The sequence below is a fragment of the Papio anubis genome, chromosome 9, assembly GCF_008728515.1.
Source record: "Papio anubis isolate 15944 chromosome 9, Panubis1.0, whole genome shotgun sequence".
Lineage (NCBI taxonomy): Eukaryota > Metazoa > Chordata > Mammalia > Primates > Cercopithecidae > Papio > Papio anubis.
The window spans coordinates 29,618,142-29,646,039 of NC_044984.1; the positions used below are offsets into that span (position 1 = coordinate 29,618,142).

Below are 27,898 nucleotides of genomic sequence, written 5' to 3' on the forward strand. Positions count from 1 at the left end.
AATGCAGATAAGTGAATGGAATAGAAAAAGTGTAGTAAATGGACTACTTAGGGCAAAAAATCTTTTAAAAACCTATCCTTAGAGTAATGAGAAAATAACGCAATCATGAAACAAGAACAGAATACATACACAGTTGGCCCTCCATAGCCACAGGTTGCCCACATCCACAGATAGAAAATATTCAGAGAAACAGGATGCTTGCTTCTATACATAACATGTACAAACCATTTTTTCTTGTCATGATTCCCTAAACAATCCAGTATAACAACTATTTACATAGCATTTACACAGCATTAGATATTATAAATAATCTAGAAATGATCTAAAGTATACAGGAAGATGTCTGGAGGTTTTTGGCAAACACTACTCCCTTTTGTATCAGGGACTTAAGCATTTGCAGATTTTAGTATCTGTAGGGGTCCTGGAAACAATCCCCCATAGATGCTGAGGGACAACTGTATGTAATGAACATTCGGGTAACAGGTCTACTTAGAGATTTTGAATGTTAATGAAAATTTAAAACTTCATAAAAAGGTAGGAAGATAAAGTCAAGGAAATCTCCCAATAAAAATCAGAAACGAGAAAAGATAAGAAAGTTAAAGAAGTGATCCAAAAATCTAGTTTTTGAATAGTAACACTTTCAGACAGAGGGCAGGAAAAGTGTGATAAAAATTAAATGAATAACTAAAGAAGAGACTTGCTCTCGGTGAAATGGACATACCTGAGGTGTCTGAATATTTGAATGTCATTCATCTTTGTAGTCCCAGAGTCAGATACAAATCAGATAACCCAAATATTTGAAAGACTAATCATTACCAAAGTTTGGGGTCTTTGAAATAAAATGAATAAAGGAATAATGCTTGAGAAACAGAATTAGTAAGGCTAAGTCCTCTTAGTATTAATATTGAATACAAATATTTTATAATCTAGCATTTAGTATCTTGCACTGGTAGCAAGTGAGCTGTACCTGGAAGCTGTCACCACTTGCCCAAAAGCTGAAAAATGAGAACCAAGCTACTGTGCCCTAATCAAAAAGTTGTCAGTAAGAACACCCCTGATATAGAGTAGCAAATAGAGCAACTAGAGAGCTAAATTTTTCATCAAAATTATTTGTAAGTATTTGGCAGAGAAGTGATACAGACGAACGTTTTATTTTCTTTGAGACAGGGTCTCACTCTGCCGCCCAGGCTGGTGTGCAACGGCACAATTACAGCTCACTGCAGCCTCAATGCCCAGGCTCAGGTGATACTCCCACCTCAGCCTCCTGAGTAGCTGGGACTACAGGGGCACGACACCACACCCAGCTTATTTCTTGTATCTTTTTGTAGAGACCAGGCTTCACCATGTTGCCCAGGTTGGTCTAACTCCTGCACTCAAGTGATCCACCCACCTCGGATTCCCAAAGTGCTGTGATTACAGGGATAAGTCACCATACCTGTGTATATGCTAACAATTGTTTCACCTTTAAAATACATAAAATAACATCATAGTTATCATAAGGCTCACAATGGAACACTGATCATTAAAGCTAAAGAATTTAACTGTGCAAACAGGAAAGATTAAGAGTATAAAAACACAGTATGTGATGTCATAGGATTGTAAAAAATAAAGCTATTATGGAATTGAGAAAGGTAAACAAAAATGGGATGGTTGACAGATAACTAGTACAGGAAACAAGTAAGCAAACCTCAAAAAACATCCTGCTTTAAATGCCTGCATTTACTCAAATCATTTTAGAGGAGGTAAGAGTCAGCGGCTTACAACTTTGGATGTAGGGAGGAGACATCACTTAATAAAGGACTAAAAAACTTAAAGAAAAAACTCTGAGGAGAATCGAGTCAACAGGAAACTTAATTTACCTCCCTCATCTCTGCTTTTAGTAAAACAACCAAGTATTTGTATATTCAGATAATTATATGGAATAATTATATAGAATGTCTCTCCATGTCAGCCATATCTACAATAAGATCTTCCCAGCAAAATAGAAGTTCTTTCCACCAGGTCCATAAATGGACTTTAGATCTAATCTCTGGATTCCTACTCTCTCTCTTACAAATGTATGTAAATTCTGTGTATGTGCACATCTTTCTGTAAAGACATCTTTTAGTTACAGCTTCCAGAACTAGCTTCAAAAAGTTACACTGCTTCAGAATGAAATATCTTGTCCATTCATTAAGTCAAAATATGTCTAGTTCATTATCTTTATACCTAGCCAACTAACATTTCAAATACTCTCCTATAATATGACTCTTATCATAGGGGGATACCCTAAGTGATGAATCTCTTGATGTTGGACACTTACCTTAAAAAAATATATAAAGAGTTGCCCAAAATATTTTAAATAAACATTGTGTATATAAGAAAAACACTACGCTGAAGGCCTTAATGCAGTAGGAAAATCATCGCTACAGAAAGGCCCTACTGAACTTGATCACCTGCTGTTCTTAAACATCACGTTTCCCCCTCCATCATTCAATCATATTACCACTTTTCTACATGCTTTTTAGTTGTGTTGTGGACATAAAAGCCATGAGCTAATTTTTTTTAACTGGAATACTATTATCCCTACCCTACAAAGTTCCTACCATAAGCTGAAAAAGTTCTGTGAGGTACTGAATCAAATCACATCTTGTATCTTGAGAACACTATACTAGCATTTAACACCATGGAGAGATAAACATGGCTTCAGGGTGTAACTGCTGAACCCACACCCAGCTCAAAAATATTAACTGTAATAAACGTAATGCTCTTATACCATTTTCCTGAGATTACTCAACACCTCAGAGAGGAGGATCAAAACAATTATTGTAGGAGTTCAGACAGGGTGGTGGGAGAAATTATAAGAAGAAATTATAGAAAGAAGCAAACCTTGTTGGAAGGCCAGGTTTTGCAAAAGCTTCAAAAGAAAATTTGGCTGAAGACAGCTGAATTTTCTTTACAAATTAGGTTAGATAACAAGGGGATGTAAAGGAATTGGTCTAGATTAGTTTACTTAGGCCTCAGAACCTGGCCTTTAATCATTTGCGCACAGGACTGCTCTCTTGGTGGGCAGGGGAGGGGAGCGGGCATGCTAATTACCCAAAAGTGTGTTGACTCAAAGCCTTTGTCATTAAATCTGTACTAAATAAATACAAGCAACGCCAGCTTATCGGGGCTTCACTCTCGCTGGACTCCCTTGTCAGTGGTGCCAAGCAGTGAAGTCCTCTATTTGTGCTGTCAGGCAAAATACCTGTGTCAGCATACATTTTTTCATCCGTTGTTCAGCCAGGGTCTGTGGGTCAGACCCGGCAAATTATGTTCTGCCTCAGCAGATTACTTGCTTTAGTTGATGTGTAATAACGCCCTTCTCCAACCCTTAATATGGTCCTGAAAATGCAACCAAAATGCTTACTTTAAAAAAAATAGATAGATATATTTTTTTGAGACAGAGTCTTGCTCAGTCACCCAGGCTGGAGTGCAGTGGCATAATCTCGGCTCACTGCAACCTCCCCCTCCCAGGCTCGAGACATTCTCCTGCCTCAACCTCCCGAGTAGCTGGGATTACAGGAGCCCGCCATCACACCTGGATAATTTTTGTATTTTTAGTAGAGACAGGGTTTCACCATGTTGGCCAGGCTGGTCTTGAACTCCTGACCTCAGGTGATCTGCCCACCTCAGCCTCCCAAAGTGCTGGGATTACAGGTGTGAGCCACCGCGCCCAGCCAAAAATTATTTAAACTGAGAAATAAAAAACTTATTACTAAAGAGGACATACAAGCTTTAAGTGTGAGAAAGTATCATATGGCTAGAATGAACACTAAACTTTACTGCATTTCTTAAATGTGTAATGTGCCAGGCATTATGTTAAGTCTTTTAGATATATTCTTAAACTTCACAGCTGTCCTGATGGTAATCTACCATTCACATTTTACATCTGAGAAACAGTATTTAAAAGAGAGAGAGAGAGATCGATCTTAGAGGTAACATAACTTCTCTAAGATTAGCTACTAAGTGGCAAAATCAGGACTCTGAAACACAGCATTGCCTGACCACAGAGCCTCTGCTTTTTAATGTCTTAGCATTTTGCCTGCTCAAATTAAATTGAGAATCCACTAGAAACTGTAAGTCTTATTGATGGTGGGCCAGTAGTATTTCCTGTGTATCTCCTATTGTATATTACTACACATGTAGTAGCTACCAAAAGATAGCTAACTAAAGGAAATCCACGCCCTACTGCAAAATAGAATAGCTTCAAGAAGAATGCATGATTTGGCCCATGGAAAACAGATCAAATGTTTTGATGAATGGCATGTATAATATCAGAGAAAAGTAACCCTGGAAGGAACTGTTATATATGTCTTATTTTAAAATAATAGGAGCCCATGAAGAAATAACCATTCAAGAGTTATCAGTGATGAATATTAAAAAGCAGATATTTTACCTCTCAACTAAATGTTTAATCAAACAGGAACACTGAAGGTGCATGTAACTTTTTTATTGAGGCACAACAAGGCATTGTAACTTGCCTGGACTTGAGGCAGTCAGTTTAGTAAGCTGAACGTTAATACAGTTAAGGATTAAGTGCAAACAATATACATTCACAGCTTGACTAGCGAGGCTACATCACAATTTATAAAGTGCCAGATTAGTGCTAATTGTCATTCAGCTTGATTTTTCACCTTAGGAAGGAAAACAAAAAAGTAAGGACCTCCTCCTTCCTCTAGGAACAAAAACATTTTCCTAAACCAACCAGTCATGAAGGCAAGGACTACTTTTCCTTCAATCCCACTAATTAGAACATCATCCTTTTACTGTCAATACTGTACTGACTTTCAATCTTGATAAAGAAGATAGCCTGAAAACGTAGAATATTTCCAGCTACTTCCATAAATTGCTCCCCTGTGCAGACGTAACCATATCTGGTCTCCCTGGAACAGCTGAAGAATTGCATGATTGCTAGCAGTTTCATGGTCTGGAGCACCATCATTGGCATAGGCTGATACCAAGACCTCTTCATTCTTCATGAGGTTGACATACAGTGGCACATTCACTGCCAGCTTTAGCATGTGAAAAATGAAAACATAAGTGCCATTCACTGGGCAATTAAATCTACCAAGCTGAAGATCAAAAGTTTCTCCTAAGTTGTTCAGAAGAAGATCAAACACAATAGGTTGGTCTAAAGTTCCAGGGGCCAGATTAGAGGTTCTGGCTGCTGAGAAGGCAACTCGCATCTGCTGAGGCAGGGGGTAGACGTGTACTGGCAGTATGGTGGCTGCTGGATTTGTCACTGGCACATCCACAGGGGTCATGCTACGGGAGTCGCCTTGTCCAGAGTCACCACTGTTAAAGGTTTCGTTGTCTCTTTCTGGGCTGCTCACCTGAGAAGAATCACTCCACCCTGCTGTTTTATTAGCAACAGTGAGTTTCTCATAATGAAGCAGTTAGCTTTGAACACAATATTTAACATTAGTCGGCTACTGAAACAGACAAAGATACATTTTACAGTAAATTCCAAAACAAAAGCAATATATAGCTAGATTATACTTTTCTAGATTTTTCTGGCAATAGGTTTTTACAATACTCTTCTAAAGCCAGAAAGGTCCAAGATAATCTTGTCTAATTGATCCTTTTTAAAGATTAAGAAAATGTAGCCCCCAAAAGGCTAGATAACTTAGCAAAGTCTAAAACTCAGGTCTGAACACTTTTTACTTCATCTTCCTCCCATAATTCTTAATTTCTCAGAGATCATTCTACAAAGCAGCTAATGTAGAAGGTCTCAAGAAAATGGAGACTACATAAAAGAACCAATTTTTAGAACTACTAGCTACTAGCCATTCAGAGATAGACTGATATGGAACTAAGTCCCATGATGAATGCTTGTTTTTTTTTGTTTCCAAGTCATACACTTTTAATGTTTTAAGTGCCATACAAAAACACTGCTCAGACTAAGGCAAAGGAAACTGAATACTCGCTATTTTTTTCAGAAGGAAAACATTGCTTTCCTGTGACAAAGTTACTCTTCGATGATTTTTTTTCTCACTTATACAAACTTTCAATAGTTCCTTCACATTTTAAAAAGTGTTATAAGTATGCTGCTTTTGTTTCAAGTCACGGTGTCTTAATTGTTGCTTATTTGAATCTATTAATGCAGTGACATTAAAGTAGAAGTACCCATTATTACAAAAACCACTATCCTGAATCATCATATGAAAAATATTTGAAATCAGCATAGTGAATATATAAGATTAAATATGCTCTAGTGTCAAGTAGATTTTTAAAAAACACCCACCCTTTTAATTCAATTTGCAATTGGTTTCCATAGCCTATCTGAGTAGTCTAATATCTCCCTTAGTACTTTAGTACTACATTCAAGCAATTGAAAACCTCAACAAGACAAATGCTAAAAAGCAATGCGCTTTGGGAAGAACTTGGTAGAGGATGCAGAAAGAACTAGAGACATGTTTTGGGTAAAAAAAACTATTCAGCTAATTACTCTTACCTCTCGAATTTGCTCGTGGACCACCAGATGTCCCTCCTCGCTTATAACACTGCTGGAAATTATCCTAAAGTGAACATATAATATTTATCTTGGCATTAAAAATGCAGGACTACAATTGGTTATTACACAGGACTACTGGCTGGCAAATCTGTAATATTGTCCCTTTAGTTCTTTACCTGGCCTTCCCCAGCAACCAAAGAGGCTCAGATGTTTCCAAACACTAAGAAAAACAAAGCAAGGGCAACAGTGGCATTACTTGCTTCATCTGTTAATTAATCTGACCAATTAGATCTGTTAATACACGAAAAACAATAAAGCACTTGGAGAATACTATGTAAAAGATACAATGCTGAGTAATGAGATAAAGTTTTACATGTGGCATGGTCCTCTGTCCCTCATCTCAGTATAAAAGGGCATCATAAAGCAAGAACACAGATTTTTCTCAACCTTGCTCTATTTATACACCAAACTGGGAAGGCTAATACCAACTATGTTGGGATTTGGGAATTTTTTTTAAAGAAATTGATAAAAAAGTATATTGTATAAATATATTTAATGCCTAGAAATATAATCCAATATATTAAGAAAAAATGTTCCAGGGGCAGTACTTCAAACAAACTCAAGTATGAAGGAAGCCAAACTTCATACAACTCATGAAAAGAATAATTAGTGGTGTAATTATTATATGCAATAAAAAATTGAAACAGGACAAGAAGGTATACAATAAAAGTAATAAAGCCTCTTACTCCATACTCCCAGTCCCCTCTCTGCAATAGCAACTAGCATTATCAATTTCTTGTTCCTCAGGAAGAAATGTAAAAGAGCACACAAAATACTGTAATAGTGGTATTAAGAAGAGACCATTCTTTTACTTAAGTCTATATTAATCAACATCCTCCCCTCACATACATTCCATGAGGATCACGTAATAACATCTAGTATTTGTATGACTGATATACACACCTGGCTCTGTAGTGCTAAGCACTTAGGTGCTTTAGTTCATTTAATTCTCAGAATATCTCATGGAGAAAACCTCACTACCCCTCAGTGTTAGATGAAAAACTAACAGATGAGGAACTAGAGCTCAAAAAGTTTCACTAACATATCTAAGGTCACGTGGCAAAAGAAGTGATAAATGAGGGGTCAGACCCAAGGCATTTAGATTCCAAGGTGTTTTTCACTCTTTTTTTTTTGAGATGGAGTCTCGCTCTTCTTGCCCAGGGAGGAGTGCAATGGCGCTATCTCTGCTTACTACCACCTCTACCTCCCAGGTTCAAGCAATTCTCCTGCCTCAGCCTCTCAAGTAGCTGGGATTACAGGTGTGTGCCACCATGTCCGGCTAATTTTGTATTTTTAGTAGAGAGGGGGTTTCACCATGTTGGTCAGGCTGGTCTCAAACTCCTGACCTCAAGGGATCCACCCGCCTCGGCTTCCCAAAGTGCTGGGATTACAGGCGTGAGTCACCACGCCCGGCCTTCACCCTTTTCAATACTGCCTCTGTGTGGACATCCATCCTACCCCATGTAACTGTAAACTCCAAGGATAGGTATTTTATATATTACCAACAGAACTCAGTATGATACCATACACATACTCAAAGGCTTGTAAAACTTCAAAACTGAATATGCTGATGTATTATAGATTCAAATCTGTAAGTTCCCAAGGTTTGTTAAAGTGGAATTTCTAACATACTCTTATGAGTCTTTTATCATATGTAGTAAAGAAAATATGCTGGGTTCTTCAAATAAGAATAAACAACAACAAAAATCTTACGAAAAAGGGCTTTGCTACATTTGCTATTTAGGCAAGTTAAGTCAAAGGCAATGTAGTAAAGTTAAAATCATGGGCTCTGGAGGAAGAAAGTCACGTTCTAATCTTAGTTTACCATTTCCTTGATGAGTGACCTTAGATAAGTTATTTAACCTCTGAACCAGTTTCTCCTGTAAGGTGGAAGAGCAAATGAGTTAATGCAAACAACATGATTAATAATGTCCTTAACACCTTCTAAGTTCCACATAACAAGCAGTTATGATTTATCTTTCTTGAGTAATTGGAAAAAGCTTCCAACTCAACTCTTCTCCATAGGACTTACAAGTAGTTTTAAAACTAAGAGTGCATTTTTAGAAAACAAATTATGACTCTGCTATATACTTCAATCACCAGCTTAACATCAACAACTGTACCATTATTCAACTATGACAACTATTCTTACTTACCCTTTGGGAATAAGGTGATCCAGAATACTCTCTAGCTTGGAACTGCAGCTGGCTATAATTTCCATTGGAAATTGAAGGAAGTCCTCTGTAAGTATCAAAACCTAATAAATAAACACACTTACATAAGATTATGTACAAAATCATATTAAACTTTTAAACAGTCTAATTCTATATTGCTTTAAAAGTTAAATTGATTGTATTATGCCACCATTAGAATTATGCCCTCTTTAAGCAAACTCTACTAATATTGCTTCCACAGTAAAACATACATTTATAGAACAATGATGTCTTCAAATAAGCCAGGTTTATAAATTTACTACTGCTAAAATGCTGGTTGGGGTTGGGAAAGCATGGTGGTAGGGCAGTTAGCTACTCAGGGCCTCTGTCAAAGGTTATTTTCTTGTTGTTTGCTTTTTTATAGGCAGTGCCTCGCTCTGTTACTCAGGCTGGAGCATAGTAGTGAGATCACAGCTCACCGTAACCTCAAACTCTTGGACTCAAGCATTCTTTCCAGTTCAGCCTCCCAAGTAGCTGGGACTATAAGTGCACATCACCATGCCCAGCTAATTTTTAAAAATTCTTTGTAGAGACGGGGTCTCACTATGTTGCCCAGGCTGGTCGCAAACTCCTGGCCTCAATGATCCTCCTACCTCGGCATCCCAAAGTCATGGGATGACAGGCGTGAGCCACTGCACCCAGCCTGTCTAGAGTATTTTGTAAATAATAAGTAGTGACTAGGATACTTGGAACCATAACAAAAGTTTAAGAGAATACCATTATTATAGTCTCAAATTCTATATTCTTTGTGACATAATCTAACAAATAACTAGATAATGGGCATTTTGTAAATATGATACACTTTTAGCAGAATTAAGTCAACAGAAGAAAAACATCACTCAAATATGAAAATTCATCCTCTGTAAAACAATACGGTGAAACCTTCCACTTCAGTAAGTCACAAAATCAATCTGCTTTTCATACAGAAAATTAGTTCCTCTGTTATGGAGAATAGGTATATTAAAAATACTTTATTATTCACAAACAGGAAATTCTCTACTACATTATAAATGACAAAAGGTTAGGTAAAAGCAAGGTTAGGTAAAAATGGTTTGAGTCAAGTAAACACACAGACAAAATAATTCAGTATAATTAAATTTTATTCAGGGCATACCTTTATAACCACCAGGGGACCGATAGGAATTGGTTATTAATCTCCCACCACGAGTACATCCTCTAACAGATCCCCGGCTATTGACAAATGGCTGAGTAGGTCTGGGAAATACATTCGTCTGTGCTGGGTAAAAGGCAAGGCTACCATTGCTTACTTGAATAGTTCCATCAGGATGATAATTTGCTGCTTAAGAAAAACGGTTTTGGAGTCCAAGAGTTAAATGGTAATAATCTTTATACTTAAAAGCCAGTATCTATCAAAATCATTAATACAATTTGCTCCCTTTAAAAACAAATAGGAGATATATATTCATATATACAGTTCATCTACATGATTCAAATACATAATTCATATATAATGGAATATTATTCAGCCTAAAAAAGGAAGAAAATTTTGACCCATGCTACAACACGAATGAACCCTTAAGACATGCCAAGTAAAATAAGCTAGTTTCAAAAGCACAAATATTGTATACCACTTATATGAGGTACCTAGAGCAGTCATTTTCAGAATCAGAAAGTAGAATGGTGGTTGCCAGGGGCTGGGGGGAGAGGAGGAGGAGGAGTTAGTATTAAATGATTACAAAGTTTCAGCTGGGGGAAGATGAAAAGTTCTGGAGGTGGACAGTGGTAATAATTACACAACAATTTGGTTGTACTTAATGCCACAGAATATCTATATAGTTAAAAATGATTAAAATGGTAATTTTTATGTTATGTATATTTTATGACAATTTTTAAAAAGCAGGCTAAATACTCCAGATGAGGGAGTAAAAGAAAATGGATTCTAATTAATACTGTATCTGAGAAGGCACATGACAAAAATATCATTTACATAAGTCACCTGCCCTGTCTTTTAACAGTAGAGGGGAGAAGAGAATTGGGTCATCTGTGCCTAGGTCCCAGAATTTATATTACTACCTCTTCATCACTTGATTAGCCAAGTACTCAGAATGCTCAATTCATTTGCTCCGACTTCAGTTAAAAAACTCAATAGGGATCTGAAATACCAATATGAAAAATCTACAAGTGCTTCTTAAATTTAAACTAAGAAATGAGTACAAAGTTATCTATTCATGATTTAGAACAGCATGAAAGATCAAAATAGCCTCCCATCTCTAAGCAAACTGTACAATGAGCATACTAAGTCATATCTTCACAGTCTTCAATCTTTTGTTATAAGATAAAAAGAAAAGGACAGATAACCATCTGTGTTAAAAGGGTTAACAGAATGGTTTCAAAACCTTCATATAAGCAGCCAGATAGTGCCCATCTACCTCAATCACTGTCTGTGGTAATCAAAGCAAATAGATTTGAAAATACAAACCCACTTCAAGGTTAAATCAGTCTTCTAAGTTCTATCTCTACAAAAATTAAAATTAATAGGTAAACTCAACACAGGAAAGGGCATTAGGTTTTTCTCAACACTGGAGGAACATGTGAAGAAATAATGCTTACTAGTCAGGAAAATACTTCTAAAGTGTCACTACAGACTTGCTAGACTTGCTTTCCATTCAATTGGCGGTCCATCTAAGTCTTCCAAATATCATATGCAAAGATCTTACCAGTCTCTTGAGAATGGACAGTTTGTTCTACATGTATAGATGGCAGTTGGCACTGGGGTGGTGTTTGTGTACTTGCTGTGGTAAAACTTTGATTGTAGCCAGGTGAATAAGAGGATTCTTTTATTTCTTGTTCTTTCCGTGGAGGCAGAGGTGCATTAACATTAAATACCTTAAAAGACAAGGACACGCTGAGTCATTTGGGAATTTTCAAAGAAAATTCTTAAGGGTGGTATCCAGAAAAATCGTACATTCAAAAACTTCTATTTTGCAGGCAAAGGACTTGAATAGACATCTCTCCAAAGAAGATAAATGGTAAATAAGCACATGAAAACATGCTCATCATCATTAGGGAAATATAAATCCAAACCATAATGCAATACAAATTTTATACCCATTAGGAGGGCTATTATCAAAAGGACAGAAAAGAAGCGTTGGCAAGGATGCAGAGGAACTGGAACCCTCATGCATTGCCAGTGGGAATGCAAAATGGCGCAGCCACCCTGTGGAAAACAGTATGCTGCCTCCTCAAAAAGTATAGAATTAACATATGATCCACTAATTCCATCTCTAGGTATATACCCCAAATAATTGAAAGCAGGACTCAAACAGGTATTTATACACCTATGTTCATAGCAGCATTATTCAGAATAGCCAAAAGGTACAAACAACTCAACTTCCCAACAGATGAATGAATAAGCGAAATGAAGTACATACATAAAATGGATTATTCAGCCATATAAAAATGAAATTCTGATACACTCTATAACGTGAATGAACTCTGAAAACATTCTGCAAAGTGCAGTAAGCCAGATACAAGAGGAAAAATGTTGTAGGATACCACTTATATGAGGTAGAATAGGTAAATTCATAGAAACGAAGTAGAATAGAGATTAGCAGAGCTGTGGAGGGGGTTACAAATAGAAGTTATTGTTTAATGGATACTGAGTTTCTGTTTGGAATAATGACAAAGTTCTAAAAGTGGTGATGATGATTGCACATTATGAATGTACTATTATAATACCACTGAATTGTATACTTTAAAAAGGTTAAAATGGTAAATTCTGTTACACATATTTTACCACAGTAAAAAACACAACAAAAAAACACTCCTACTTGATTCCTGACAGAATTTACACCTAAGAGCAAAAGTTAATCTTCCTGCTACTATGCTATCATAATAATGCTTCCTGAGAATAAAGGCTATAAGGGAAAGGGGTCTTTTTTCAAAAACTAAAGATGAATGAAATATTTCACTGTTTACTGGATCTTTACCATGTGGCAAGCAATGATCTGTCCTTCTGTGACTCTCTAGCTCCCTGATTCTGCTCCATTTTTCCTTACATCACACAGCACCTGATATACAGGTATCTGTCTCCCCAGCCCTCCTACCTCCATAATAAAATGTTAAGTTTCCTGAGCATATTTTACTTTTTTTCACTGCTACAACCTCAGTGATTAAGAACAGTGCCTGGGGCCGGGCGCGGTGGCTCAAGCCTGTAATCCCAGCACTTTGGGAGGCCGAGACGGGCGGATCACGAGGTCAGGAGATCGAGACCATCCTGGCTAACACGGTGAAACCCCGTCTCTACTAAAAATACAAAAAAACGGCCGGGCGCGGTGGCTCAAGCCTGTAATCCCAGCACTTTGGGAGGCCGAGACGGGCGGATCACAAGGTCAGGAGATCGAGACCATCCTGGCTAATCCGGTGAAACCCCGTCTCTACTAAAAAATACAAAAAACTAGCTGGGCGAGGTGGCGGGCGCCTGTAGTCCCAGCTACTCGGGAGGCTGAGGCAGGAGAATGGCGTGAACCCGGGAGGCGGAGCTTGCAGTGAGCTGAGATCTGGCCACTGCACTCCAGCCTGGGTGACAGAGCGAGACCCCGTCTCAAAAAAAAATAAAAATAAAAATAAAAATAAAAATACAAAAAAACTAGCCGGGCGAGGTGGCGGGCGCCTGTAGTCCCAGCTACTTGGGAGGCTGAGGCAGGAGAATGGCGCAAACCCGGGAGACGGAGCTTGCAGTGAGCTGAGATCCGGCCACTGCACTCCAGCCCGGGCTACAGAGCAAGACTCCGTCTCAAAAAAAAAAAAAAAAAAAAAAAAGAACAGTGCCTGGTTTTGTAACTATTCTTTAATCAATAAATGAGTAAGAACCAATGTGTACTGGGTAGGATTCAAACAGGCAGATAAAACAGATTGGCATGAGCAAAAGGTATTGTGACAAGAATATATAAGGCAAGCCCAGGGGACCAGTGTGGCAGGTATACCAGACTTGAAAAGGTACTGAGTATCAGAGGACTAAATTTCATTCTGTAATGGAACACTGCTTGCTTTTAATTAGACAAAAGAAAAGGTAAAACCAATGTGGCTATCCTGTGCAGGATGAACTGACAGGAAAAGAGTGAAAGCAAGAAAACTATTCTGTCTAGAAATAAGATATTCTAAGTGATAAGGTGAGTGAATTCAACTGTCTGGACTCACCAGCCAATCTCCCCGGGTGATGCCTGCTTTCCATGCTACTCCACTGGCCCCACTACCACCATCAAAGTGCTTGGAGTGGGACACTAAGCACCAACAGGAAGGGTACTTACTGGCTCACTAAGGCTTTTTTCCCCCCGAAGAACTGTTTTAGACTAGTCTGTGTTTAGAGAATAAACATACCAAACTAGCTGTAATATTATTTTTTTTAAAAAAAGCCTTAACTACAATTTGTAGAAAAATACGTAATTCAAAACACCACACAAATCTGAACAAATCTCCAAAAAACATCTTGAGATCAGGATAAAATAAAATGAAAGTTTTAGCAATGACAAAACACCCAAGTATGTGTCCAGTATTTCAGGTTACTGATGTTAGGGAGTAACACTAGTACTGATATTAGTAATGGTTAGTATTATTAAGCTGTTGGTAGAAATTCTGTTTCTCACCCACACATTGTGTTTGTTTAATATGGGTCCTCGACTTTGCCTGCTACTAATTCTGAAAGAGGGAATAATGTTCTGATAAAACACCCATTTAAAATTCTAGAGCCTGCGGATTTCCTACTCTTCTACCACAACAGTATTGCCATTGGCCAAATATAATTCTACGAACTCAAATAAATTTTACAAAAGGCAAACTTTTCACATAGTACCCAATAATTATGTAAGAGAAACAATGGCTTTTAACAGGAATAATGAACTGTAATCATCATTCATGTTTCATACTCACTGTCTGCATGGCTTGAAAGGGTGCTGTGTTAATGGTTACTGAACTACTACTTGCTGGAGGTGACTGCAGGCCCTGTTCAGAGCCCTTTGCCATGGGAGGATTTGGAGAAGCTAGTGAAGACGGTTGCTTGCCTGGGGGAATTGCTGCCTAGGGAGGAGAAATGCAGCATCAGCCAATCACCTGCCATATAACAGTTAACTTACTCTAAAACCCAAACTGGCATAAGTCAGCAAGTTCTTTAGGATGACATTTGGACACAGGAATGCAAAAGAATAGCTTTTGCTTACAACTTCAAATCTCAGTTGCTGAGGATGCATACCAGTATTTGCTTTGCACAGCTTGCTGACTAAGTGAAAGAGTCTTACCAATAATCAGTCTAACAGATGAGGGGCTGAACTTTTTTTATGCACCTCATTCTTTTCAAACCCTGAAATGGTAATTTCCGGTTAAGAACCTAGTATTATTCAAAATGTATACATCAGAATTGGATTTAAGAAAAAACTTGGGTTAGTTGTTTAGTGTTAATTTTTCTCTAAAGACTTATTAGTGGGTTTCTAGGTCACCTACCTAAAACAGAAAACAACTCTGATCCGATTTAAGTAATCCTTACTTAAGGAAGCCACAAGTTCTTGACATAACAGATTATAAATTCAAAGGCTTAAAAAAATACCAAAAACCAATCTCAACTAGACTGTGAGGCAGACAACTATGAGTTACTTGGTAACAATCACTTCTTCCTCTTCTTAAAATGAGGAATGAGTTAATTTAAATTCAGATCAAGTCTCAGCACCATAAAAACTAAGGATTATCTATATTTTCTTATATTCTATAATGAATACATATTCTTGTATAATAGTTAACAAAAAAATACCTGATAGTTGCTAAATTACCACTCAAAATTCATCCTACTATGTCCATCTTAAGAATTTACTCAAACTTAGTAAAAACTGTAACTTAGAATTGAAATTGAAAGCACAAACATAATACCGTTAAAATGCCTTTTTTTTTTTTTTTTTTTTTTTTTTGAGACAGAGTCTCACTTTGTCACCCAGGCTAAAGTGCAGTGGCACACAATCTCTGCAAACTCCGCCTCCCAGGTTCAAGCAATTCTCTGGCCTCAGCCTTCTGAGTACCTGGGACCAGAAGCACGCGCCACCGTGCACAGCTAATTTTTGTATTTTTAGGAGCGACAGGGCTTCACCATGTTGGCCAGGCTGGTCTTGAACTCCTGACCTCAAGTGATCCACCTGCCTTGGCCTCCCAAAGCGCTGGGATTGCAGGCATGAGCCACTGCACCTGACCAAAATATTTTTGACAAAGTTAGCCAAAATAAGATTGTAACTCATTCCAACTCAGTAAGTGCTAATATTAAAAATATAAAGTTATTGAGTTTTCAGTTATACAAATAAGAAACTTTTCTCCTAATAGTCCTCCAGTGTAAATATAGTGAGAAACTTGACTTAATGCTACCTACACTTTTCGTTTTTTTAGATTAAAAATTGACATTTATTGCACTAGATAAGGCAATACCATATTAAATCTATTTATATGGCAAAGCCACAATGAAGTTACCTGTATAAGTTCTAAGATCACAATATCTATAGAAAGCAATACATTAATAAAGTATAAATGGTACATCATTCAACTAATCATGCCTGTAATTCATAAGATAAACTGGTTCTGCTATTCTTTAAGACACAAAAGAAATTAAGACAATTGGTCTTTTACCTCAGGAGTCTCTGAGGTCATAAACTCTGTTTCAGATCCAGAAGAAGCCTGATCGGTAGTAACCAAGCAAGCATTTGAGCTACAAGTAACTGGAGTAGAAGTAGCCTAGACACAGGAAAATACAAAATATTGTAAAAGGCACATTTTGTTAACTTTATATTTCTTGGGCCCTGGCCTTCCTAATATGTTACTCTTACTGAACAGGCACATGTGTCAAGAAGCACTCTACTAAACACTTTACACATGTTAATATATTTAATCCTAATGATAATCTGTGAGGTAGGTACTATTCTCATTTTATTGACAATGAAGCAGTGACAAAGAAAGGTTAAGAAATTTGCCCAAGATCATACTACAATTAAGTGGCAGAGCTGAGATTCAAACACAAGCAGCCTGCTACACTGCCTTTCCAGGCCTGGTCACCAAAACTACACATCTCATCCCATTTTCACTGATTCTTGGCCCTGCAGTAGATAGCATCCATGGGAAGGTGAGCTCTGGGCATATTTAACACTGTAGGCACAGCTCTGCCAGAGATCATAGTAACTATGCTTTCATGCTAAGTGCTATCAGTGTCCTAAAGAGGCAGGCTAAAGTATAAATAGAAAGAATAAGCTCTACATAAATCAGAATGGCACCAAAAATGCCAGTGAAAAATCAAAGCTGATAGCATATGTAAAATAAAAATTGGGAGACAGTACATTAGGAACAAAAGTTGTGACAACTGTAACCAACAGAAAATGAAAAGAGTGGCTAGGAAATAATTCTATCACACAACAAGTATTCAAAAATAGCAGAGAGACACTCATAAAAATCTGGCAAGAGCAAGGTCTAAAGTTTCAGTGAATCCACTCCTTTTATCTAAATGCTTCCATGTGGTTCTGAGGACCCCAAGTAATAAAATAGGTGAACTGGAAACTAATGAAGGGTAACAAAACAGAAAAATTATGTTTCAGTGACCTTCTTGAAGGAGGCATTATGATATGTTGCTTTTTAGGAAGGAGACTGGGGATTAAGTTTCAAGATCTTATGGAAAAAAATATTGGAAATCCTTTAGAACATCTTATATTACCCAAATAAATAGGCATAACTTAGATCTGGCCAAAATATTAGAACCATTATGAGATTAGAGTGTTTCTAAAACTAGGTCTTTCTTCTGCTCTGTCATTAAAGTAATGAGACAAGTGCCCAAGAAAAGTAGAACTGGCTGTTGTGGGGAAATAACTAACTCTGTTGCTAAGGGAAGATTCACAGATGCTAAGTTAAGGCATCTTAGGCCACTTGATAGTTAATCTTAAAATGGCTTGAATTTCAGTTAAAAGGTTCACTTAATAACAAAGACATTTATATTAGTATTTATTTAGAAGTGATGGCAGTTCCTGCTTCCAAATTAGTGCTTTTTAAGTGGACCAGTTGGAGGTGGGTTATTGGTAAATAAACATGATGTTTGAAACTAATGTTCCAAAAAATGGGTATGAAGATTCAACCAGGAAGTTTTTAAAAATATAGGTAACACCCTAGAAAATTCTGCTCTAACAGGTCTAAGGTCTTATCTAGAAATGTATACCTTATTAAAGTGACCAGGGGCTTCTGATGCAGCCATCCCACAGCCTCCACCAGAGAACTACTAAACTAGACCAGTGCTTTTCAAAAAATTTATTTGTCAATTGAAAGCCTTATGGAGAACCCTAAACAGCTGGAACAGATAAAATTTAACTGCTTTAGTAAAAGCAGTGAGTGAATTGGAGGAAAGTAGGAAAAACGTCAATATACCCTGCTCAATAAATACAGTTTGAAAATTAAGGCTGGGTGCAGCAGCTCACATCTGTAATCCCAGCACTTTGGGAGGCTGAGGTGCGTGGATCACGAGGTCAGGAGTTCAAGACCAGCTTGGCCAAGATGGTGAAACCCCGTCTCTACTAAAAATACAAAAAAATTAGGCAGGTGTGGTGGTGGGCGCCTGTAATCCTAGCTACCTGGAAGGCTGAGGCAGAGAACTGCTTGAACCCGTGAGGCAGAAGTAGCAGTGAGCTGAGATCATGCCACTGCACTCCAGTCTGGGTGACAGAGCAAGACTCTGTCTCAACAAAAAAAAATTTTTTTAAATAATAATTTCTTTCTTCAGATACTTTAGTATGTTAATAAACTAAATGACTTAAGTAGCTCAAGAGAACATAATATTCTTAGACAAGGTACCCTCTGATTTCTTCAGGCTTGCTCTCTCCTTACTAAAGTCAGCAAACCTGTATTAGATGTTTTCAGCATAGTCATCAGGGAATCATTTTAGGACAAGTTGTAGTTAATCTACTAAACTAGATAATGCTTAGAATACTTTTAGTAATTTCATTAGGTACATTAGAATCAGTAAGTCTGATTATTCTTTCCAAAGCAAGAGCTTCTTCCTTGAGTAACAAAGAATAAAAGATTAATTTGGAAAGTTACCTGTAATGGCTCTTGAAGAAAATCACTTTGACTGGACAGATTTTGTTCTTTAGATGCTGCAAGGAGTAAAACAAACAGTAACTATTGAGGGAAGACAAAAGCTTATGCGTATCAACTAGGAGGAAACTAAAGCTTACACTTCACAAAAAAAGGCATTAGCTGGAAGGACTAGGTTTCAAGTTCATTATGCACTTTCTATTAGAGTTTTAAAGAGAGAGAACTGTAGAAGAATAGAAAATACTAGTTCCATCGGTGACACAGAGTGATGTTTTAAGGTTAAATGGGCAAAAATAGCATTTCAAGACTTCCAAAAGAAAAGAACTAAGACATTAAAAAATAACTGATAATAGTGACCTGGAAGATAAGACCCGAGCTACCATGCATAGTAATTAACTGATAAACTTAAGTTTCACAAATCTCAAAGTCAATCTTATCTGGATCATCTGTTCAGTTTTTTTCTGATTATATATATTAATATACTTTTCAATTATATAGTTTGTTTCTTCTTGTTAATATCCATCACTTTTATTAATTACTCTCTATTTACTCTTACTTCACCCAGGAATTGCTGCATCAATCTTCAAGCTGGTGTATACTGCTCACTACAGCTGAACTAGCTTTATGTCACTCCTCTCTGGAGAGAAACAAATGTGGAGCGAAAAGCCTAAGCTTTGAAGCATCGGGCCAGATTCTAATGTAGGCTCCTTTGTTAGTTACTGTGTTAATCACTGTTCTACACTTCATTGTGGTAATCGCACCCGTAGTTAAAACCTAAAAGCCTCAACACTAGATTTAGAGTCCAAAGGAGTCAAGCAAGTTCTGGTCAGAATTCACTCCAACAACAACATAAATTACAAAAACAGCTATTGAGTATTTCCATTCACCCATCCAGAGCCTTTCTCCAAAAAGTGAAAACAAGCCAGTTAAGTACACTAATGTCCTAACGGTAATTTACCCACGTATAACTGGTAACAGATGTATACAGTTAGAATAAATTAATACACCAACATATTAGGACATCTAAAATAAAATCATTTGAAAAGACAACAACAACAACAACAAACAGCTGTTAGCTCAAGACGTTTGCTCCAAGTCTTTAGAATGATTACATACCTACGGGGCTACCTGGAGTAGCTGAAGGCGGTTGTGACGATGGAATTGCACTTGAAGGTTTGTCAAAGTCCAGAACAGACTCCTAAAGATACAATTTTAAATAGAGTAGAAACAGAGATTACTCATTTAAAAGCTATTACCACTAAATTATTCATGATGCTGCCTATAGTCTATTAGCTACAGATATCTAGCTAAAGCTATAGGCATCTAGCTAATCACTATCTCAAGATGCCAAAAATATTCTCCATAGAAAAAGAAATTAAGAATTAAAATTAAAATCTAAAGTAACTGCCATACCTTAAGGCTGTGTAGAGTGCTAAACCCACAAGAGTAGGCTGTGCACAGTGGCTCACACCTGCAACCCCAGCACTTTGGGAGGCTTAGGTAGGAGGATCGCTTGAGCTCAGGAGTTTGAGACCAGCATGGGCACAAAGCAAGACCTTGCTGCTACTAAAAATTTTTTAAAGAATTAGCTAGGCATGGTGGTATGTGCCTGTAGTCCCAGATGCTCAGGAGGCTGAGACAAGAGGATCGCTTGAGCCCAGGAGTTCGAGGCTGCAATGAGCTTTGATCACACCACTGCACCCCAACCTCGGCCAGCAGAGTGAGACCCTGTCTTTAAACAAAACAAAACAAAACAAAAAAACTACAACAGTAAATCTAAGGACTAAGTTGGAAAAGAAATTCTTGACCTTACTAAGGTCCTACACATAGCCATCAATCCTAGTCTAATCAGAACCCCCATTTTTATTACACCCAACCAAAGGGCACCTATTTATCTCAACCATTTACTAGCTCATGCTGTTAAAACACTTCCATGATGAGAAATCACTCTCTTCTGCCTATCTCGGTTCTCCCAGAAAAGTTTCCAGTATTTTGCACACTTAAGCTACACATTTGCAGGGAGCATTTTAGTTCTTTCATCTTCAAGTAATCTGATGGTATAGGCAATTCCTACATTTTGCAAATAAGTGTTGGAGGTCAGTTAAACAGCTGGTAAGTAACAGAATTTAAACCCATGTCTATATTCAAAGCTCAGGATCTTTTACTAAGCAAAAATACTTATTTGACTACTTTAGCCCTCAGTAATCTCACACTATTCTCAAATTCTGTGTTTCTCACAACATAAATATATTGTATAACACAATTTATCATTTAACTGTTGATTTAACATAAATTTACAATCTTCTACAACTGGAATATAAATTCCTTGAAGGCAATGAATGTCTTATTTTCTATATCTATACTACAATGGTACCTAACAATACCAAGCATAGAGTAGGTTCTCACAGTTCTCAGTACTGATGATCTATAGCAGTAATGATACTTGTGCAAGTTAAGCTTTTCACATGCTTACTTCATTTTTTTTTGTTCTAACAAACTTAGGAAGTAGGAACAATAATCCTCATTTTTCAAACAAAGAAACTGAGGCAGAATCAAGTAATTTGCCTAAACTCCAGGCTAGGAGAGCTAGGAGGCAGCAGAGCCAGGACTTGACAGAATAATCAATGCTCTTAACAATAATTTCACTGTAATATTTCCAATTAGAATCCCCATGAATATCATTTAAGATTTTGTAAATGACTCATACTTGCATAAAGTTACAAGTTCCTTGAATCTGGGTCATCAGATCCTGCAGTTTTTCTTTCCTCAATACTGGATCCTTCGGAAGGGTAGAGGAAGAACCTACAGGCTGATGCATAGGCTTAGGCACCTACAAGATAAACCCATAATGTGTAAGAGTGAAATTCAAACTCAAAAGCCTAGTCTAGGAAACAGCTTATCACTACATCTTAAAGGAAAAGAAAAAACAGCAATGTTCATTTATCACAGATAAAGAATTTTCTCATAAATACTGTTTCTAAATAAGCAAACTTTAAACAGATTTTTCCCCTTCACAATTTTCATGGAACTCTTTCTAAAACACAAAATTAAGATCCAGCAGAACCTCCTTGTTACGAGTGTTTTCATCATGGACACGAGTTACCACATGTCCTCTAGTATAACACACCAATGACTATGAGACATACCAATGATTTTTTTTTTCCAGGGCAAAAATTACTACTACCACATTAAATATACATCCCATTTTTAAGATGTATCTGATTTCAGAAATCAAAATGTAAATACATATATAAATACATACATACACATACCCTAAAATTGAGGGGGATACACTATATTTTGTTATAAAGTAAGTACCCTCTTGGGGGCTACTGATATTCATCCTAAATTGCTTAAAATTGCTACACATCCTGAATTAGACCAATTTACAGTTACTTTTTAAAGCTGTCAACATGCCAGTCTCCACTAACTCCTCTTCTCCACCTTCTAATTCTCAAAGAAGATACACAGCTAAGTTTGTCAAAGGTACCAGATATAGAGTTAAGAGACCATAAGTGAATACATATGAGACTCTTTTAGGAGAAAGGTATGAACATTAGTGATTAATTTCATGTTATCTAGTCTTTTGGCTTTGAACTCTATTCTGCATTTGACTGTACTTAGTCAATATTCTAGACAGCTCAGATTCCAAGACAGACAGAAAAATACTATATTACACATAGAAGTATCCTCTCCTCTCAGTAAATGAAAAACCCTGCAACTTCAATATAATGCTATCTGTGCCACAAAAGCAAATTAAATATGTTTTGACCTTTCCAAATACGCAACCCTGATTTTAAATGCAATTCATCAAATAGCATGATAATATTCTGGTATGATAAAGGTTCTGCATTGCTATACCTACTGGAATTTTAAACCACGTTTTTAAAAGCAGCTTTATTGAGATATTAAATTGGGTTTTAAAATATGTTTTTCAAAATAGTTATATTACAGTTACGGTTGTGTGACATTTGGTTAATAAAGCTGCTAATCTTCCGCAGGGTCAGGAAGAAGCTAAAATTAATATTAGCAACTTGAAAGGAGAAAGGAGAGCAAAACAGCCACATAACTCTAAAATTTTGTTTCCATAGCAGAATTAAGCCAAGGGTAATTTACTTATAAAATGCAATGCTTTGCTTTCCCCAAGCAAAATGTTTTTCACATTATTAGAGGGCCAATGGTTTATCAGAAAGCCTTTAGCTAAAATGGCAAAAAAGTGCAAGGAAGACTACTCCACAGAGATAAGAGATCAGTGGAAGCACAAGTTCATACATCTCAGCAAATGACGTGGTAACAAGTTTACGTTATAAATAGTAGTAAATAAGTAATTTACAATAAAAGGCAACCCTAACATAGTACTGTACCCAAGAATTATTCAATGTAAGTTTTATCTACCTGAAATAGGTTATTTATGCTTAAAAGAATGTGGCCTTATATTTTAACTGAATCTTGTACTCCAAAACCTAACTACAAAATATTTAATGCCAACACTCTTCCTATCTTTGGAAAAATTCTCATTTTTGAAATGGAAATAGAGAACTAATTCAAATCCTTCCCCCAATCCTGAAGTATCTGCAACCACCCTAGGTCTTTATAAACCACCTTCATAAAGACCTGGGCTAAACTGAGTGACCATAAAGGAGCAGAAGAGAAGCAAGAGAATATAGAAAAATATAATTTGTCAGAAAAAGTTACTCATATAGCAGGTAAATGACAACAAATGAAATACAGTATCTCCCATCCTGTGACAAGCATTTACATTACTCACTTGTTCACACTATGGTCTTGTCTAAACTATCTACTATTTTCATATCATGTTATGTTGTTAAAATTTTGGCATTAAAACAACATTTTATAATTGCAGAAATTTCATCTCAGATTAGGCTCAAAGACAGACTAGATTAACTACCAGTTTTCAAGGGAAAATAATAAATCTACCCACTAAAGAGGGTGAAATATTTCATACATTAACTTCACATGGGTTTTGAAGAGAACTAAGGCCGGGCGCAGTAGCTCACGCCTGTAATCTCAAGCACTTTGGGAGGGTGAAGTGGGTGGATCACGAGATCAGGAGATACAGGCCATCCTGGCTAACGAGGTGAAACCCCGTCTCTACTAAAAATACAAAAAATTAGCCAGGCATGGTGGCCTGCATCTGTAGTCCCAGCTACTCAGGAGGCTGAGACAGGAGAATTGCCTGAACTCGGGAGGCGGAGGTTGTGCCACTGCACTCCAGTCGGGGTGACAGAGTGATTCTCCATCTCGGAAAAAAAAAAAAGAGAGAGAGAACTAAAAAGTCATTACCGCAACACCTTATTTATGCCTACACTGACAGAAGCAGAATGATACAGATCAACTCACATCTTTGGGTTCTGTGTTAAACTTCCTGGGCAGGAGCTGGTCATTTGGTATGAGGCTTGCTGTAGCTACTCCCCAGGACTTTGGAGAAATCTGTGACTGTGATGTTAAAGAGTGTTTTTGACTCTCAACATTGTTTTCCCAGGATTTTGGAGTCTCTGGCTGTTTTGAATCCTGTTCTTCACACATGGGAGTGGTCCATGACTTGGTGGTGTTCTGTTCACTCTGCACGGAAGGTGTCCAAGACTTTGGAGTTTGCTTCTTTGGATCTTGTTCTTTCTGCAGCTGAGCTGGCCACAGCTTTGGTGTCTCCTGCTTCTTTTGTTCCTCTTGAACATATCCTGCTTTGGATTTAGGTGTTTCTTGCTTCCACTGGCTAGGAGATGGCTTGGATTTGGAGATCTCCTGCTTCTTCTGCTCTTCTGGCAGAGTAGACCTGAGTTTTGAGGTGTCTTGTTTCCTCTGTTCTAAGGAAACTGCAGGCTTGGATACCTCCTGGTGCTTACCAGGAGATTCCCAGGACTTAAAGGATTCCTGTTTCTTCTCTTGACCATCTGGTTCAGTAAGCATATCCCAACGTTTTGGGAGATTTGGTTTTCTAGCATAATCTGCTTCCCAAGGTTGCTCCTCGCCTTGTTTGTTTGAATAATCTACTTCTGTCATATAGCGTCTGTTAAGAAACTAGATAGAGAAACAATGCACTTAAGTCACAAAATTCATAGAAGACCTTGAAGCGAATATTCAACTCTATTAGTATTGCTATGTCCACTGATCTAAGTTGTTGCACTAATATGAAATTTCTGTCCTTATTCTACTTGAAAAGACTTTCCTACTTCTCTTTCCTACTTTTCTGTCCATTCTTTTTTCCTCAATTAACAGAAATACAGACTTCGCTACTTCAAAAGTAGCAATTTTTGTTTGACTTGCCTAAGACTGGCAACAATTGCTTGATTCGGACTCTTCTACCAAGGCTGTTCTGCCTTTGCCAGCCTTAGGACCCTTCTCCCGAGGTGACTCCCTCAAACATTAAAAGGCAGAGGATAGTTCAACTTCAGAGTTAAATTATGTAACCTTAAACCTTACATTTCCTAAGCTACCAGTGTTTTCTTTATTTCCCCTATATATCAATTACACTGTTTTTGAATCTCCTGTTCTTTTCAGCTTCCCATGAATTTCAATGTCACTTCAGAAAGAGAATAAATACCCTTTTCTGCTACCAATGTGAGTAAATTCTGGAGACGGCAAAGTCCTGTGCATCTTAAAGTTCCTCTAACACAGGAGCCAAAAATAGCTAACACTTGGGCAGTCAGTGTGCCAGGTCAACCCCATGAATTAGTCATTATCATTATCCCTATTTTACATATGAGGAATAACAGACACAGCTGGACCAGACTTCTTGCCCAAAGTCCCTAAGCTAGTAAACTGCAGAACCAGGGTTCAAGCTCGGGCAGTCTGGCTCTAGAGCCTTAGCTTCCAACCACAACCCTATACAAAAGGCTGAAAAATCAACATCAGCAAATTGTCCTTCAGTATCTTACCTCTTGTGGTTGTATCTCTGGCTGGGCAAATTCCATTAGAGACTCTGGGATGATAAAAAGAATTCAAATAAACACTACGGGAACTATAAGTTTTTAGACAGATTACAACTATAATTCATTCTAGAAACATATTTCAGAAGACTCATAACAGAAAAAGGGCAATACAATCAAGTATATTGATGGCAAGAGGAATTCTATTGCTTGTTAGTCCAAAGCATGTGGTCTGAGGCTAGTTCAAACTAGTAGCTCTCCTTATGTAAGACACTTCACAAAAGTCAAGTTTCAGTTTCAAACTGATATCTGATTGAAAATAAGACTATTTCCTCTTACCCTAAAACACAGTTTTTTCAAGTTAGCATTATAGCTCATGTCCCATGGGGTAAAAATTGGTCATCTCAGCTTGAAATAGAGCCCTTAAAAACCTCTTACAAGCCAGCTTAAGGTTAGGAGGGGTAAGAGAGTGGAGATACTTAAGCACTGGACTTTGTATTAAGAACTAAGGGGAAATAAACATGGAAAATGGTTTGACTCTTGCTTATGGCTACCAGAACCCTGCCTGGACTACCTCCTTAGAAGAGATAGTTAATAAATCCAAGTTTGGTAAACAAAAGCAAAAGTGCCATTTGCTCAAAATATTTTATTCCCCAGGCAAATGGTAATTTTAAAAGTATATTTTCTTTACTGACTTTAGCACTTTTTTCCCCTGAATCGATATTTCAACCTTAGGTTAATTACATCCTCATTCTACTACAGTATTGGATTCTACCATAACTTTCACTGTAAACAATTTTAAACAGAATTATCCCACTAGTAGTTTAACAGAGAAGTTTACTGAAATTCCATAAATGCCTCCTTTTAACCAATGTATTCTTTTGGGACAAAGTACAAACTAATATTTCTAATAAGGTTCACTCTGTAAATCATGGTGATAAAGCCTACAGATGTTTTATAAACCTAGGTTTATCCTGCAGTAAGTAAAGATTTCCATGCATGTAGAACCTTACAAATTAAAATAAGGCAATCATTGTACAATATGTGACTCATTTGGGGTATTAAAAAATGCAACCACTATAAGGATTTTCAGAGGTCACAACAAACCTGACTCTTTGACAGATTCAGTCTTCGATAATTGTGTTTTTTTCTCTGATTGTATTAGCATTTCATCCTCCAGTGGTACTTCCTTTTCCTTGGCATTTTTGGGAACTGGGATACTTTCAAAATAGCCTGAGTTCAGCAATTTAGACAGTAGATCTTTCAAGTGTTTGTCTAAGAAAGAGTGATTAAGACTTAGTTGTCACATGACCTCACTGAAAATTACTGGGAAATCCTAATTTTATCCTAGTTGTAGTACATCGTTACAATAGTTTACATTGATGTACACAATACATCGTTACAATAGTTTACAACCGTTTACATTTTCATGGTACTGACTGGAGAACTTATCAGTACCGTGAAAAGTAAATATGCAGTCCATCTTTATTTTATGCTGAATCAATACGAATTTTAACAAGATCAGAATCTCAAAAGTTCAGCAAGTCACTTTAGTTTCTCTGGACCTCCATTTCCACCATTTGAAAAATGACTAAAAATCAGAGACCCTAATCAAATATGTCACAAAAGCATACATCTATTCTCTGAGATGAGAAATAAATCATTTTTCCTATCTGCTCCCAAGACATCACAACTAGCAACCACTCTATCTTCCCCAAATAATTAAGGCTTTAGAGAAGTAAAAGTCAGTTCCTCAAAATCTATCTATTAGGTTGGGTTAGAAAGTCCTATGTTGGACAATCTCTATTAGATTACTAATATTATTCATCTATTTTAGAAAACCCTATCTTGTACAAACTCTGAAGTATTTTTAAACTACAAAATTCCATCATGAAGATTTTACTCGAGTTACGCTGTTTGTCATTCCTACCACCTGACCATTTGATGATCAAGAAAAACCTTAAAATGATGCTGAAGTCACTACACTACAAATAGGTCTAAAGTCATTTTATTTGAATATCCATTAAAAACATAATCCCAAACTAAGCAGAGTTTCCGTACTTCATTTGAGTATATTATTCCTTTCATAGGAGTACTATGACATAGATTTTGTCTTTAAAAAAAAAAATCAGCTTTCAGATATAATTTACAGGCAAAATTATCCTATCTTAACTGTACAGTTTTAACAGATATTTAGTTGTGTT

The 27,898-nt window shown here is 37.1% G+C and overlaps 1 protein-coding gene and 1 long non-coding RNA gene across 25 annotated transcripts in view; one reads left to right on the forward strand and one right to left on the reverse strand.

The window, feature by feature from the left end:
* Positions 1 to 4,459: 4,459 nt before the first annotated feature.
* Positions 4,460 to 27,898, reverse strand: part of CAPRIN2 (caprin family member 2) — a 46,017-nt gene continuing 22,578 nt past the window's right edge. For 5 of the 23 annotated variants that reach the window (XM_017945767.3, XM_031650385.1, XM_031650380.1 and 2 more), the window contains 13 exons: positions 26,802 to 26,969; positions 25,704 to 25,747; positions 24,169 to 24,846; positions 21,515 to 21,637; positions 19,924 to 20,005; positions 18,811 to 18,866; positions 16,369 to 16,473; positions 14,641 to 14,787; positions 11,430 to 11,598; positions 9,866 to 10,051; positions 8,695 to 8,795; positions 6,479 to 6,542; positions 4,460 to 5,380 (listed from right to left, as the gene is read on the reverse strand). In XM_017945767.3, the coding sequence (XP_017801256.1) occupies positions 4,812 to 5,380; positions 6,479 to 6,542; positions 8,695 to 8,795; positions 9,866 to 10,051; positions 11,430 to 11,598; positions 14,641 to 14,787; positions 16,369 to 16,473; positions 18,811 to 18,866; positions 19,924 to 20,005; positions 21,515 to 21,637; positions 24,169 to 24,846; positions 25,704 to 25,747; positions 26,802 to 26,969 (2,492 nt within the window). In that variant the 3' untranslated portion in view covers positions 4,460 to 4,811. Of the gene's footprint in view, positions 5,425 to 6,478; positions 6,543 to 6,654; positions 6,699 to 8,694; positions 8,796 to 9,865; positions 10,052 to 11,429; positions 11,599 to 14,640; positions 14,788 to 16,368; positions 16,474 to 18,810; positions 18,867 to 19,923; positions 20,006 to 21,514; positions 21,638 to 24,168; positions 24,847 to 25,703; positions 25,748 to 26,801; positions 26,970 to 27,898 lie in introns of all 23 variants that reach the window. The other 18 variants (XM_031650401.1, XM_031650382.1, XM_031650390.1 and 15 more) reach the window with 16 other exon arrangements.
* Positions 9,325 to 27,777, forward strand: LOC103875700. Of its 2 annotated transcripts, XR_001892612.3 has the most exons (4): positions 9,325 to 9,644; positions 11,701 to 11,741; positions 19,373 to 19,506; positions 27,532 to 27,777. It is a non-coding gene; the product is annotated as an uncharacterized LOC103875700 (long non-coding RNA). The 2 variants fall into 2 exon arrangements; XR_004176033.1 differs by lacking the exon at positions 11,701 to 11,741.